General features: G+C 49.0%; 1 protein-coding gene across 8 annotated transcripts in view; it reads left to right on the forward strand.

The window, feature by feature from the left end:
- Window positions 1-13,614, forward strand: part of PCBP3 (poly(rC) binding protein 3) — a 43,545-nt gene that overhangs the window by 7,849 nt on the left and 22,082 nt on the right. For 7 of the 8 annotated variants that reach the window (XM_054381498.1, XM_054381499.1, XM_054381500.1 and 4 more), the window contains exon 1: window positions 13,429-13,497. In XM_054381498.1, the coding sequence (XP_054237473.1) occupies window positions 13,429-13,497 (69 nt within the window). Of the gene's footprint in view, window positions 1-13,425; window positions 13,498-13,614 lie in introns of those variants that run through there. The other variant, XM_054381505.1, reaches the window with a different exon arrangement.

Genomic DNA, 13,614 nt, shown 5'->3' on the forward strand with positions numbered 1-13,614 from the left:
GTGGCTAAATTATTTCTGATACTGTCATATTTCTGTTGCATTTTCTTGGGTTAGACCATTGCTTTATAAGTAGAAAAGTAAAATATTAGTTGCAAAGGTTATGGAGGACTTAAATGCTGTTGAAATCAATCCCAAAATATCATCAGCATTTTATAAAGGGAAAATGTTGTCAGATGTATTTTTCTTGTAATCTGAGTTTTCTGGGATAATATAATTTTAATGGGAACCATGTTAGAAAATCTTATTTTATTAGTCGGAAGTCACGTCTGGCTTAAAAATAAACCAGGAATGGTGGATCAAGGGCATTGTGTCTAAGTTTCCATAAAATGATTGACCTTTGTTTTGACAGATGCAAGGACAGATGCTAGCCTGCATTTTGATACAGAAACCAAACACTGAAAAACAGCAGTTTTTCCTCATATCTGGGGGTTGGCTTTTGATTTAGAATTCCAAAATAATTCAGTAATATTTTTGAAGCTTTTAATCTCAGACTTTCCCACTTTTTACAGATTAATTTATATAAACATATTTAGTATTCTCTGATTCAAAAGTATACTTGAAATTCTTTCTCCCTGAGAAACTTCTGTAAAAAAAGAATGTTCTTTTAATCTTGCTGAATTAAGAGGACATTTCTTTCTGAAGCAAACCAATCATTTCAGGGTGTGGGGTAAAGGCTAGTGATAGACCAAGGGGGAAAAAAAACAACCCTTCTTTAAGTGGTTTCAACATTATTTTAATGTTCATATCGCAATAGGAGTGAATTCTGCCTTCAAAATATGTTAGAGAAGCAGTGGGGTTTTAGTTTAGGTACAGGATCAGAAAACATAAATGCTTTCAGAATGGGTGCCATGCAGAGTGGACTCAGCAAGCCACCTCCGCAGCAGTCAGCACCCATTTGAGGTGGAAGTGGAGGGGACTTGAGTGCTTTGCATATGGCACTCACCTCCTTGCAGGATGCCCTTCTGGGTATCTACCAATGATGCATTTGCCCTCCCTGTTTTGGTGGTCCTAGGACAGCTTTTCTCAGATGATGTTGTTTTTCATCCAAGTTGGACACCCACGTGGGAAATGGGCGTTTGCTGTGCAGCCAGCAGAGTGGGCAGCTTGCTGGTGGCATGCTGCTGGCCAAGGTGGCTCCCAGTGGCAGTGGGGCTCATGCCCACCACATAGGGATGAGCTCTCACTGATGGCAGGTCGCCTGCAACCCCAGTTCCAATCTATAGTGAAGCGACAAGTCTGCTTTAGGTGAAGCAGAGGATACGCTCCCAACCCTGGTACACACTGTGCAAGGTGGCACTTAGGGCATCAAGTGCCCTGTTCCCACAGCGTGGTGGTGAGAGGCAGCCTGCATGGCTTGAGTTTGCCAGGCCTCTGCAGCTGCTTTTTGGCCAGCTGAAATGGAAAGCAAATTTAAGTGCTTTCCCCATGGGTGAGGACTGTCCCCATCCCTGTGGAGAGCATTTTTCAGGTTCTCACCAAGTGCATCTGTCCTGGTGCTGCGGCTGCACACGCATGTATTTGCTTTAATTCCTTTATTTTATACAGGCTTTACTAAATGGACTGGTACCAGCTAAGTGGGCAGTGGGTACCAGCACAGGGCACCTCATGGACACCAGATCTCCTCTAGACCACAGATGCCCCATCCACCAGAGCTGCCATGTTACCACCCATGGCACAGGCAGGTCAGGGTGTCAGTGGTGCATCCCACCCCAGATTTCAGCAGAGACCTGCAGCCCCACCAGAATGGGACCACTTCAGCAGCTGCGCCCTTGTAAACGGGGACAGGTTTGGGGATCAAGGCTGGTCATGGCCCATTCCCTTTCATCCCCAATTCCCACCTCAGCAAATTCACCAATTCCCTCACCATTGCATTTTGCTCAGTATTTAGATGCAAGGTTACAGAGAACCTACCGTGAGGAGGGGAGAGGAGAAGGCGGTTCTCCTTGATTTTAATCGAGGTTGAGGTTTAGCTGAAGTGAAAACAGATCGGGAGTGACAGTTTTGGAGCCTGCTGTCAGGGCCTGAGTGCAGCACAGCGGCGATCCACCCCCGGCCACCAAGGGCCCCTGTCCTCCTTGCTGGCTAAACCCAGGGAGAGCCACCACTGCCAAGCTCATACGGGGGCCGCACAGCCTGGCTCTACCTCCGGCATGGCCGCTGGGCGGCTTTGTCACATGCCAGCCCTGCATCCTCCTTCCTTGTGGTGCTTTTAGCTGGGTCAGTGTCAAGCAGGACATGGCCTGGTGGTGGCCACCAAGTGTGGACTCATTCCTGCCTTCTCCATCCCTGTGCAAATGGATGCTTGAAAAAGGAAGGATGAGGATAGTGCTACATCCTAACTCATCCACTCAGACCTGATGAGCAATGCTCTCCAGGCAAGGAGATACCTCAAGGGTCTCCCTTCCTTGTGTCTCCCATCAGTGTCCCATTTTCAAAGAGAATCTATAGCCAGGGTGAAAGTCATGGGTTTAGGCTTGTGGAGAAATGAAGGAGAAAGAGTGCTGGATCCATCCCTGAGCCTGGAGGAGCTGAGATTTATGAGGCCAGGTCGTGGTTCCCCATTGCTGCCACCTGGTTTCCAGGCACTTCGTGTGGAGTGGACCAGTCTGTCCTTTATGTCCCCAGCATAGTGGTGGGAGGGAGATAGGAAGACCTCCTTGTTCCCCCATCTCTGGATCAGGAGGGGCTAGGACCTGTCCCAGTTGCTTTGACAAGTTCAGTGGCATTGATGAGAGCAGCCCCAATGCCCTATCTCTCATCCTGCACAGGATGGCATCAGGCTGCCATTTACTTAAAAAAACAACAAACACCATAAAATCATCAGCTAAATCTGTTGGGGGGTTTTGTAGAGACTGTATGCAGCTGCCTTGCCTGTCTTGACCTAGCATCTTCTGTTTGCCCCCGTGTGCTCTGGGTCCATCTGTCTGTCCACTGGCTGCTGGACAGACCCCCTCCAGGGCAACCCATGTGCTGTTAGACTTGTCCTTGTTTCCAGGGATTAGGGAGAGGGAAATGGAGATGGGATGAGCTGAGGCACTAGATTGCTTTGCTCTCAGGATGAAGGGATTTATGGACTGCCCCCAGATCAGTAGATTGAAAATGGAGGGAAATTATTGGGATGATGCTCCCTGCAGGATTAAAGCCAGGACAGCCAGGAGGCTCTGGAGGAGGAGAATGAGGGGGGTTGTGGATGAGGGGGCTGTGGAACACTGGCTGCTGTGAGCTGTGCAGGGATTTTTCTGATTGCATCCTGATCTGTTTAGGAAGGATGCGCTGGAAGAGGATGCCCTCGCAGCTGCATCTCTCCAGAATGCTTGAAAGTCTGTGCAGTATGGTGGACCGAGGTGGAGAGACAGAAGAAGGGACAGGAAGCCATGCCCTTGGTGGCTGGATCAAGATATAGAGCGGTAGTGGTGTTTGGTGTTGCAGCCATGCATGCATTGGTGCAGCAGCAGTGTAGAAACACCACAGGCAAAAGTCTTTACGCTGGTCAAGTTCATTCAGCTCTTTTAGGTGAAGACTGAGTTACCCCTTCAAGGTCGTGTTAAGGCTGTGCAGTCTCTGGCACAGCAGCAGGATAAATGAGCCCATTGCTTGCTGCTTTCCCAAGGCCCCAGAGCTGCTCTCCTCTCTGCTACCCCTAGTTAGAAGGATGCCAGGAATGTGCCTGGAGCAATTTGCAGAGCTGTGCCCTCTTGTTTCCAGGTTGCTGGAGGACAAGACACTGACCCTCTGAGGTTCACAAAGCTCCCTGTGGTCTCTCGTCCTTTATGAGCAGCCAGTGTGGACCTATGACCACGAGCATCTTTTTTTTGGGTGCGCTTGGCCTTCACCTGGAAATGGCATGTAAAAACTGCAAACAGTGGACATCCTTCAGTCTCTGGAAGAGTGTGATCCCAACACTGGCTGCCCTGGCATCCTTTGGGCAAGGTCCTTTGGAGTTGATGCATGACCCCGTCAGAGCCCCCTTGGGACATCTTTTGAAGCATCTCCTGGTGTGAGGTGATGTCTCCTAGTTCCTATTCCTTAGCCTGTGGCTGGGGGAAAAAAGACCTCATTGGGTGCATCCCCAAAGCATGACTGCCCTGGGCATAGCTCAGTGTCAAGTTTGTAAGTGCAGTTGTCCAGCAGAGATGAGCTTTATTTGCAAATGCACAAATGTTTGTAAGTTTTAAACAATGGTGACTGGCAGAATGGTGTTGGCACCAACAGCACATGGCTGTGGGGAAGCTCTTTTCCAGCACCTGACCTGGATCTTCTTCACCCCAAGAGCTGTGTTTGGTTGCCCCAGGGTTCTGGGGTTGCTGTCTGCTGGCTGGATCTCCTGTGAAGACCCACCTTATCATTCTTACTTTTCCTTCTGCAGATTCTGCAAGTTGAGTTGTTGCTCCTAGCTGATTTTGGGTGGATGAGGAGCTCTTCTTCTGTTTCTGTGCACTTAATTGCACTCAGCCAAGCTTGGTACCTTGCCTTGCTGAAGTGCATCTTGTTTTCTCCCCTTTGCCAAACTCACTTTGGCTTCTTGTTCTGCAAGACCTTCCCCCAGCTGGGTTGTCACCTGGCAGTTTAACAGGAGTACCAGTGGTAAATATTGTGAGGTGGGGTGGTGAGAGCATTTCCCAGACATCTTCAAATAGTTTCATCTGCCTTCAGCTTCCCTGCCTCTTGCAGGACAATGCCATGCATAACAGTATTAACAGCCTCATTACTGCCACCCCTGTACTACCAGTGGGGGCATTTCCCCACTCTGTGAAAGCTCATCCCAAGGGGTGTTCATTGCTGGTGCTTGCAGAAATGCTGGATGGGCTGCCCCAGCTCCCTTTTTGTCACACAAGCTTTTCCATTCTCTAATGGCTCAGTCCAGTCACCCTTTGTGGCACTGCCAGTGGCGTTTCCCGCCTCCCTCTGCGTGTTAAGGGGGTGCAGACGTGGAGAGTGGCACTGAATTAGTCATCTTCCCAGCCTCTGCAGTGCAAGGCGGTGCCATTTCAGCTAATTTGTGAAAGCTTTGGGAATTTTTTTCCTGTCACTTGGATTCTGCAGCAGAATCCATCCTGCTCTGCAGTGCTGAGCCCTGCAGCAGGGCCCAGGCTAGGGGTGCAATGCAGTGCTGCTGGCTCTGCCTGTTTGAGATGACTTTGGACCTGGGTTGAGCAGAGACTGAGCCAGTGCCTGGTCCTGGTTGGTCCATCAGCAGGTCCTTTTGGGCCCTTGCCCCCAGCTTCTCCCAGACATTGTCTTGGGCATGGAGGGACAGCCAATATTTCAGGAAAAAGCCATAATGGATCCTTAATCTGCTGGCAGCCCAAAGGAGACAGAGTGACCTTCTTTATCCCAGGAAATGTTATTGTCTCAGCACACAGGGTCTTGAGTCCACCCAGCACTTGCTGAAGGCTCCTGGTCACTGAAGAGAAAGGATGCTCCTGGTCACTGACTGAAGCCAACCGAATAGTGCAAAGAGCATTGGCTCTCATCACCTCATGAGGTGAAATTTCAGATGTACTTGAGCAGTTAGACATTAATTGAAAATACTATTTTTAGTAGCAAACTGCTCCAAAGGTGAGAGGGTGTTCCAGCCAACGGGGTGAATTGGAAGTGGCTGAATTAAAGTGCATTGTTTCCACCCACTCACTCACTCCAGCCTGCTCAAAGCAGCTTTAATTCACTACAGAATTAAAGACATTCAATGGAAACCCATTACTGTTCCAAGCGAGGTTATCTCAGCTTGTCAAGGTAGTGGTTTAACAAGTTCAAGCCGTGATTTTGCTCGGGGTCCCACAATCAAAGAGCCTCAGATGTTTTTCTGGCTTGCACAAGGGCATCTAATAGCCAGCCAGCTCCTACGAGACTGAATTTCCCTCACTGTTGTGTGCCCAGCCTCTGCCTGCAAGGCGGCAGCGCTGCGTGAGAGTGAATGGGACTTCTGCATCCTATAGATCCCCACAGATGCACCTCTACCTAACTTTCACCCCATGCCCATTTATTAACATAAGCCTCCAAGTTTTGCCTGCAGATCCTGCAGATTTGTCGGGGCAAGAGGCAGGTAGTGTCATCCCACTGTCCTGGAGCGTGAGATGAAACCGCGTTCGAGACCTTCCTCCCAGGGAATCATTGGGGGAAAGCTGCAGCTTTGTTCTCCAGCCTTCACACAAAAGGTTGTGATAATGGCACCGCCATTGCGACAAAACCAGCCCTTCCCCTCAGACTGAGCTTGCTGGAGAGGTGGTGGAGGCTAACACCATCTGACACGTGGGGCCTGATTCTGATTTCACGCCTGGTTGCACATTCCTGCACCAGCCGTGCCAGGGTTGCACTTCTGTGGGCAGCTGCTGCTCCTCTTGGTTAACTGTTGAGGTGCAGTAGGCTGCAATGAATGACACAGTGCTCAGAGGATGAGCTCAGAGGGCTCTCCCTGGACTTCCCCCTTGGGTTTTCCAGTGTCCACAGGCTGGAGCCAGGGGTTTGTGCTACTCTTTGTTGTAGAAACTTGCCAGTTTGCCAGGCCTCTACTGGAGGTATGTGATGATCTGTTTCTGTTCCTCTTGGTTTATCCATCAAGTCAGAAATAACTCTGAAATGTGTGAAACCCCATGGAAAACCTACAGATGTAAGGTAGGTTCAGCAGAGGAAAACAAGGCTGATATGGCCTACACCAAAATCAGGAGACACAGCCTTATACCAGCTTGTGTGTGCATCAGATGAAGGAGAAATTCAAGAAAGCAGCTGGGAATTTCCTGGAGGGGAGGGCAGTCTAACCACAGTTTTGGGCTGCCTTAGAGTGGAGGTGTGTTGAGAGGGGATGTGGCTGGGCCAGCTGTGGTGTGACAGAGCTGGATCTATGGGTCATCATACTAGTAGCTTCTGACTTCTAGCTAATACCAATATCTAGAACCAATATTTCTCCTTGGACAGCCCTGGAAAACCAACCCTGCTCTCTATAGGGGAAAGAATCTGGAGAGAAAGCCATGCTGACATGAAGGGTGTAGGAAATGATTGCTTAGGAAATAGTGAAGAGCTCCCTAGATTTGCAGCCAGCAGAGGTTGGTGTGAGAAGCAGGAGTTAGAAGATGACCTGAGGCAAAAAGGTAGCAAACAAGGCACCTGGAGAGGTTGCTCTGAATTCATGGGCAGAGGAGGCAGCAGAGCAGAGAAAGGGATTGGAGGGAGCAGAGAGATCAGAGGAAGGCTCATTTGCATCCCCACTCTAGTGAATGGGGTAATAGGTGCAGAGGTGAGCAATAGTGAAAGAATCCTGCAGTGCATGCAAGCAAGGAGGGAAGATGTGCTGTAGTTACTCTTTAGGAGCCAACAAGTAACAACCTGAGCCATGAGTTGAGACATCTCATTTAGAGAAGAGCAGGGGAGTGGGAGCACGTTAATGAGACTGAAGCCTCCAGAGATTCCTCTGCTGTGAATGTAAGGACAGAGTACATTTGTCTCTCATGATGTTTGTGAAGATCCATGGCAGGTGAGGAGTAAGGATATCCTGTTGGCTGGTGTACCGAGGTAGCAGAGAGTGTAATTTTGTTTTCTTTTTTAGTTAGAGATCTCTAAAATATTTCTTTAGGAGCTGGAGAGTAAGCAGAGTGGTCAACCAAAATGACTGCTGTCTGTGGAAAATGGCAGCAGCTGGAAATGCAGCCTTAGTGCAAAATAGCATTTTGTGTCAGTTGTATAGATGATGTAAATGTCCTCTCATGGCTTCTGACAACTGAAGCCTGCTGACGACTGATGCATTTCCATTGGGAAATGTGTTTAAGGGAATGCTTGGCTTTGTTTTTTCTGCCATGGCATTTTTCTTGTTCCATCTCCATCCTGACCTGACCAGACTGTGTTGTCGTCATAATCCTGAGCTGGCTATCTTGTGGTGCTTCCCAGCCGCTAAAACGCAATGCTGAAAATCGCCGGATTAGGTCTTAATGGCAGGATCAAGCCACGGGGAGATGAGTGGGGAGAAAGCTCCTGCTTACGCAGGTGAACAAGCAGTGGACCTCAGGAAAGCAAGCAAGAAAGCATAAAAGGTCAGGAAAGCAGCTTCTTCCCTGGCTTCCCTGGCTTTTCTCTGCGTTTGCCACATCTTTCATTTTCCAAGGGTCAGAAAGTGCTGATCTCAGCTTTGTGAAGAGGGTATTGAGAGGTCAGAAGTCTTTCTGTCCTCACACTGGAAAATGTTGTCTTGAGCAATGGACTTGAGCAAATTAATATCTGGCCAAGATGTTAATCCCCAACATGAACGTCTGCCAAAAACATTAGAAATCTGGATCGTGCCATGGTGCGTTGTGGTGTGCTGAAGGATGTTGTGATTGTCTTTTAACACCTAGCTTTCTGCTGAGGGGGCTCCTGAAACACCAGGCAGCCTGGGAAGCTTGTTGGGTTTTTGTTCAGGGTTGCATTGCTGTTGAGTGATTGCCAAGCCCTGTCAAGATAGGGTCTCAGTGGTGGTCCTTTGGGCAGATGCCTCTGCACCAGTGCAGGTAAAAGGCACCCTGCTCTTTATCTTCACAGGTTGGCAAGAGCTCTTGGTCAACAGGACTCCAAGGTATTGGAATTTATCAGCCTACACTGACCAAACTTGTCAAGAACATGTGATTTTTCTGGAGGCCATGCAATGGGCAAAGGAAGTGACAGAGAGTTCTTTGAGTTTGCTTGGCAATGCTCATGAGCTTTCCATCCAAACATTGTAGGGAGGGGGTGAGTTATGCCTGTGAAACATTTTTGCACTGGGTTGTCCTCTCTGTTTGTTTTCAGGCAGCTTGAACAAAACATTGCTGTCTCCCAAAACAAATACCTAGATGAAGCAATGAAATTTGATCTCTGTAACACTGACAAGATCTAACAAATAAAGTCTACCTTGTGTGTCTATCTTCTGGCAGGCCAGTCCATGCCAGAGACACCAGGGTGATTTCAGTGCGTCTGGCGTTTGGGTCTGAAGACAGTAGCAATGCTAGTGGCAAAGCAAGAGGAACAGTTTTGGGATGGAGTTCATTTAGGAGAGCCTCAACCATCTTCTCTAAAACACAGGTTGCTGCTACCATGTCCCAGGGTGGTAGGGTCTGTCTCAGAGGAGCTGACCCCACTACTGGCAGCAGATGCCTTGGCTCTCTGATGAGCATGTGCAGAGGAGGGGCAGGCAGCATTTGCTGGAGCTGTGCTGCAGGACTCATTCATGCATGGCTAACATGCCCAGGGAGTCCCAGTGTATGCATGGGACGAGGGAGAAGAGGAGGAGGAAGATGGCTGTCTTCAGCAAGCACAGAGCCCAGGATGTCTCCTGGCCCTTGCAGAGACACCAGCTCTGCCTGAGCTCAGACAGGCCTCCTGCTGTCACCCATCTGGAGGATGGGGATCTCAGCATCTGCTTTTCCAGCTCCTGTTTGGAAACCAGGCTGGAGAACAAAGTCCAGCACAGAGCTCAGGCTCCCTCTCCCTCTTCTGCCTCAGGTACCATCTTCCTTCTGGGAGGTGATCACAGTATTTAATACACAGTGTTCAGAATTCCCCTGGTTAGAAGGCTTAGCTCAAACTTTAGGAGAGCGTCAGCAGTTGTGAGGTATCAGTGAGTGCCAGTTCAGGCAATGGCTCCAGCCTCTGAGGAGCTGGAAAGGGGAACAATCAGAACATCTGTGTTTGTGCATGGGGAAGAGAAGTCTTTATGCTGTTCTAGGTTTCTGTTTTCCTTCCTTTTCTTCTTCTTCTGGTACCTTAGCTGCTTTTTTGGGCATAGAGAATTCCTGATAGATATAGAAAAATTCCCAGTAATTAATATATTTAATCTCAAAACCAAGGGAAAAGGAAGAAACAGATGGCTCCAAGTACTGATGAGGTCTCCTCCAAGCACTACCCCAAAGGGCAGCTGCAATTAAAAGGTCTACTTATTCTGCAATGGGATCATCCCTTGGAATCCAGCTGTTTTGAGGTGTGTGAGTGCTGGACACTGTGCTCCCTACTCTGAAGAGCTGCTCTTGCTGTGGTCTTGCTGTGGGGCTGCTCCCCACGATGGCTGTGTGTGGGAGAATGCTGCTGTGGTCCTCTGCCTGCAGTTGCCCAGGCTTGGTGCTCGACAGAGCCTCATTTGGCTCTCTGTGCGACTTCTGTTTTGCGGCCAAACTCTGCACTTGTCTCGCAGTGCTGCATCTTTGATCTCTGCAGGGCTGCACCTTCTTTGCACTGGGTTGGAGTTGAGCTCTGGATCTACTCTATCTATTGAACTGGATGTAATGGTGTCCTCAGGGCTTTCAAGTAGGTAGACAAAGAAGCCATTTCAAAGCTGCTGTGAACTAGGCAAAATACGACGGTGAAGAGGAAGGGTCCAAAATGTGTCTCTCTCTCCAGGCAGGGAATGCTCTGAAATGTTCAAAATGGCATTTTGGGGGGAATAATATTTCACAGCTCTTTGTCCATGAAGAATGAAGGCTATGAAGGGAGGTACACGCCCAGGGTAAATGGCTTGGCTCTATTGTTCCCATCATTTCCATTGAGCTTATGAATCCCCATATAAAAGAGTTACCTTTCACTAGTATGATTAAGAAAAGGCCAATGTAGCTTTCCTGCTCACTGGAGCATGAAGCATGTTTAATTTAATAATGCTGATAAATCTTAAAGCCAGAAGCATTTGGCTAACACATGACCCACTTTTTCAATCAGTTGGAAACATTTACATAACAGCCTGATGCAGGGTTCCTCCTGTGAGGGATGTGGAGCAGGGGATGGCAGACAACCCTGTGATAAGCAGTGACACTGTAGGATATTCAGTGAAAGCAAAATGGCCAATCAGGCCAGTTCTTAATGGGCAAGTTGTGACCCACCTCATTGGGACTGCCAGCCTGCCCACTGGAGGACAAGATGGCATCCTCCTCAAGGAAGCTGGTATCTATCCTCAAGGATGTGCCTGGATTTAGAGCACCTCAGCCAGCCAGCTGGACTTCGAGGTCCATCACCTCAGTGGCAAAGCCCACGCTCCTCCAGGACCCCACCCTTGCCTGCTATCTCCCAGCTGTGGGCCTGGCACACTGGGCTATAGCTGCCCAGGCCACTGTGGTTGTGCAGCTTGCGAAAGCAAGCCCTTGGGGTGATGTACTGGGTAGACTGGCTTTGTGAGTACTGCTTCTGCAAGTCATGACAGCCTGTGGATACACCTTGGCCATCAGCTCTAAACAGCCCCTTCCTTGGGCTGTGCTGCCAGAGGATACTCATCAGCCAGGAAGGGGAGCTGAACCCCTGTGCTGGCATGCACCAGTCTCATGGATGGCTTTGTTTCTTTCCCTGCAGCAGGGATAGATTGCTTCTGGGGCAGGACATCCCTGGAGATGGCTGTCTCCCTGTGCAATGGGGACACCTCTTCAGTGCAGACACTTTGTCTGCTGGCACATCAGGGGCACTAGCAGTGCTGACCTTCACAAATCAGCCATTTCAACTTTTTCAGCATTGAAGTCAGCATACATAGAAGTCAGCCTGAGGTTAACCAACACAACCAGTTATTCATTTTCTTTTATTGTTCACCTGGAATGGGTTCTGTCTTAGAAGAGAAAGTTCCTGACCTTGAATGCTGTGCTATCCTGTCTCACACTGTTCCCATTACTCTGTTCCTCAACATTGTCACCTTCTTCAGAAATACTCTTCTCCTCCCTGCCCTTAACAGTGCCTTTCATCTGAGCATCTCCAACACGTTTCATTTCTCACCCTTCTTGTGAGGATTTTTCCAGTATCTGAAGGGGGCTAACAGGAAAGCTAGTGAGGGACTTTTTAGGGTATCAGGTAATGGTAGGACTAGGGGGAATGGAACAAAACCAGAAATGGGTAGATTCAGATTTGATGTTAGGAAGAAATTCTTCACCATGAGGGTGGTGAGCCACTGGAAGAGGTTACCCAGGGAGGTGGTAGAAGCCCCATTCCTGGAGGTTTTTAAGGCCACGCTGGATGTGGCTCTGAGCAACCTGATCCAGTGTGAGGTGTCCCTGTCCATGGCAGGGGGTTGGAACTAGATGATCCTTGAGGTCCCTTCCAACCCTAACAATTCTGTGATTCTATTATTTTTTTTTTTTTCGTTTGTAACCTCCAGCATCCTCAACATCAGCATTTGCAAGCAGGTTGTAAGCAACCTCATTTCCTGGTCTCCTGTTAGCTTATTGGGAACACCATCTCCCCCTAACCACACAGGTTTTATCCAGTTTGGGTTTCTTAATAACTTCTTGGAAGAAGTTTTACATCCGCCCCATCTCCCAGCCATGATTCATGCATTACTGCATGTTTATTCATCCGAACTGCCTCTTTGTATTAAACAAAGACTTTGAGAACTGCTTTACTGGTTTATGGCCCATTTTTTGGTGAGTCCTGTCTGAGCAAAGGAAAATGCCAGATGCTCTTGACTGAGAGGAAATACCTCCCGTCTGATATATACTGAGGGATTGAATAATATGGGGGAAAGTTGCTACAAACCTCATTACTGCACATAGAAGGATGCTGGCACCTCTTTCTGAGACAGGATGGGTCTCCCCATGCAGTAGACTGCAGAGACATTTCATATGCTGGGTCTTCACACAGAGATGCGATGAAGGAGGCATCTGGAAAGATTTATTGCCGTTCTGTGAGTTTTCTTTTTCCAGCCTTCAAAATATCAGTAGTGTTCTTCCCTCTAGAGGGCAGAGGAGGAAAGAGAGAGAATGGTAAAGGAAAGAAACATGACATGCAGAGCATGAATGGCTGGAAATGGCGTAGTCCCGAGATGCAGTGACGCAGTGCCCAGCTGGGGTGGTTAAAGGTCAAGATGAAAAGGCAGACATGTAGCAATGGGGACACCAGCTCCATCCTTCCCTCTCTGCGCTCCTGGGGTCAGACAGTTGTTGCCTGGTTACTGAAAAACTGGCTTTTGACTTTCTAAGTGTCCACTCACACTTGAAATGGTCACTTCTGGTTTGCTGTTTAAGTGCCCTGAGTGTTTTCAAGTCCCACTTCAACCACAGTCTTTGGCCAAGCTGCTCTGCCAACTCCCTGCTCCTATGTTCAAATGCCTGCCTGGGGACAGTTCTTTTTTGGCTTATGCAGATGTGAGCCAGCCATCTGGCTGTGCCACCTCGGACACTTGATTCTTTGCTCCTGCAATGGCTTTTGCATAAAGCTGGTGGCAAAGCTATGGCAGAGGTACAGGCTGTTCCCAGGCTTGCACTCGTTGCAGTCCTTGCTGCAAGCAGCAGCCCCACCTGTACCCATGAAGGTACTCAGCCCATGACATCTCCTGGCAGCTTCTCCAGCCATAGCTTTCCTTCACCCTGCTGCTGCTTTGCAGGATCCATTCTATGTTGAAGAGCCTGCTTGTTTTGAGAAAAACCCTTTTCCCCTCTCTGTTCCCAGGTGATACAGCTCTGGTGCTGTCTGCTTCTGTGCCGGGGCTGCCATCCCAGCTAACGCACGTCTCCTGTCCCCTGGTAGGAAATGGAGTCCAAGGTCTCCGAAGGTGGCCTGAACGTCACCCTCACCATCCGGCTGCTGATGCATGGCAAGGTAAAGGGCTCCCTCTGAGGGGTTTCCTTGCAGCTTTCTCTTCTGCCTCTGCACCAGTTGTGCCCAGGTCCAGCCAGCCCAAGATGTCATCCTCCAAAGCTGTAGGCTGCTGGAGCA

The sequence above is a fragment of the Indicator indicator genome, chromosome 5 (genome assembly GCF_027791375.1).
Source record: "Indicator indicator isolate 239-I01 chromosome 5, UM_Iind_1.1, whole genome shotgun sequence".
Lineage (NCBI taxonomy): Eukaryota > Metazoa > Chordata > Aves > Piciformes > Indicatoridae > Indicator > Indicator indicator.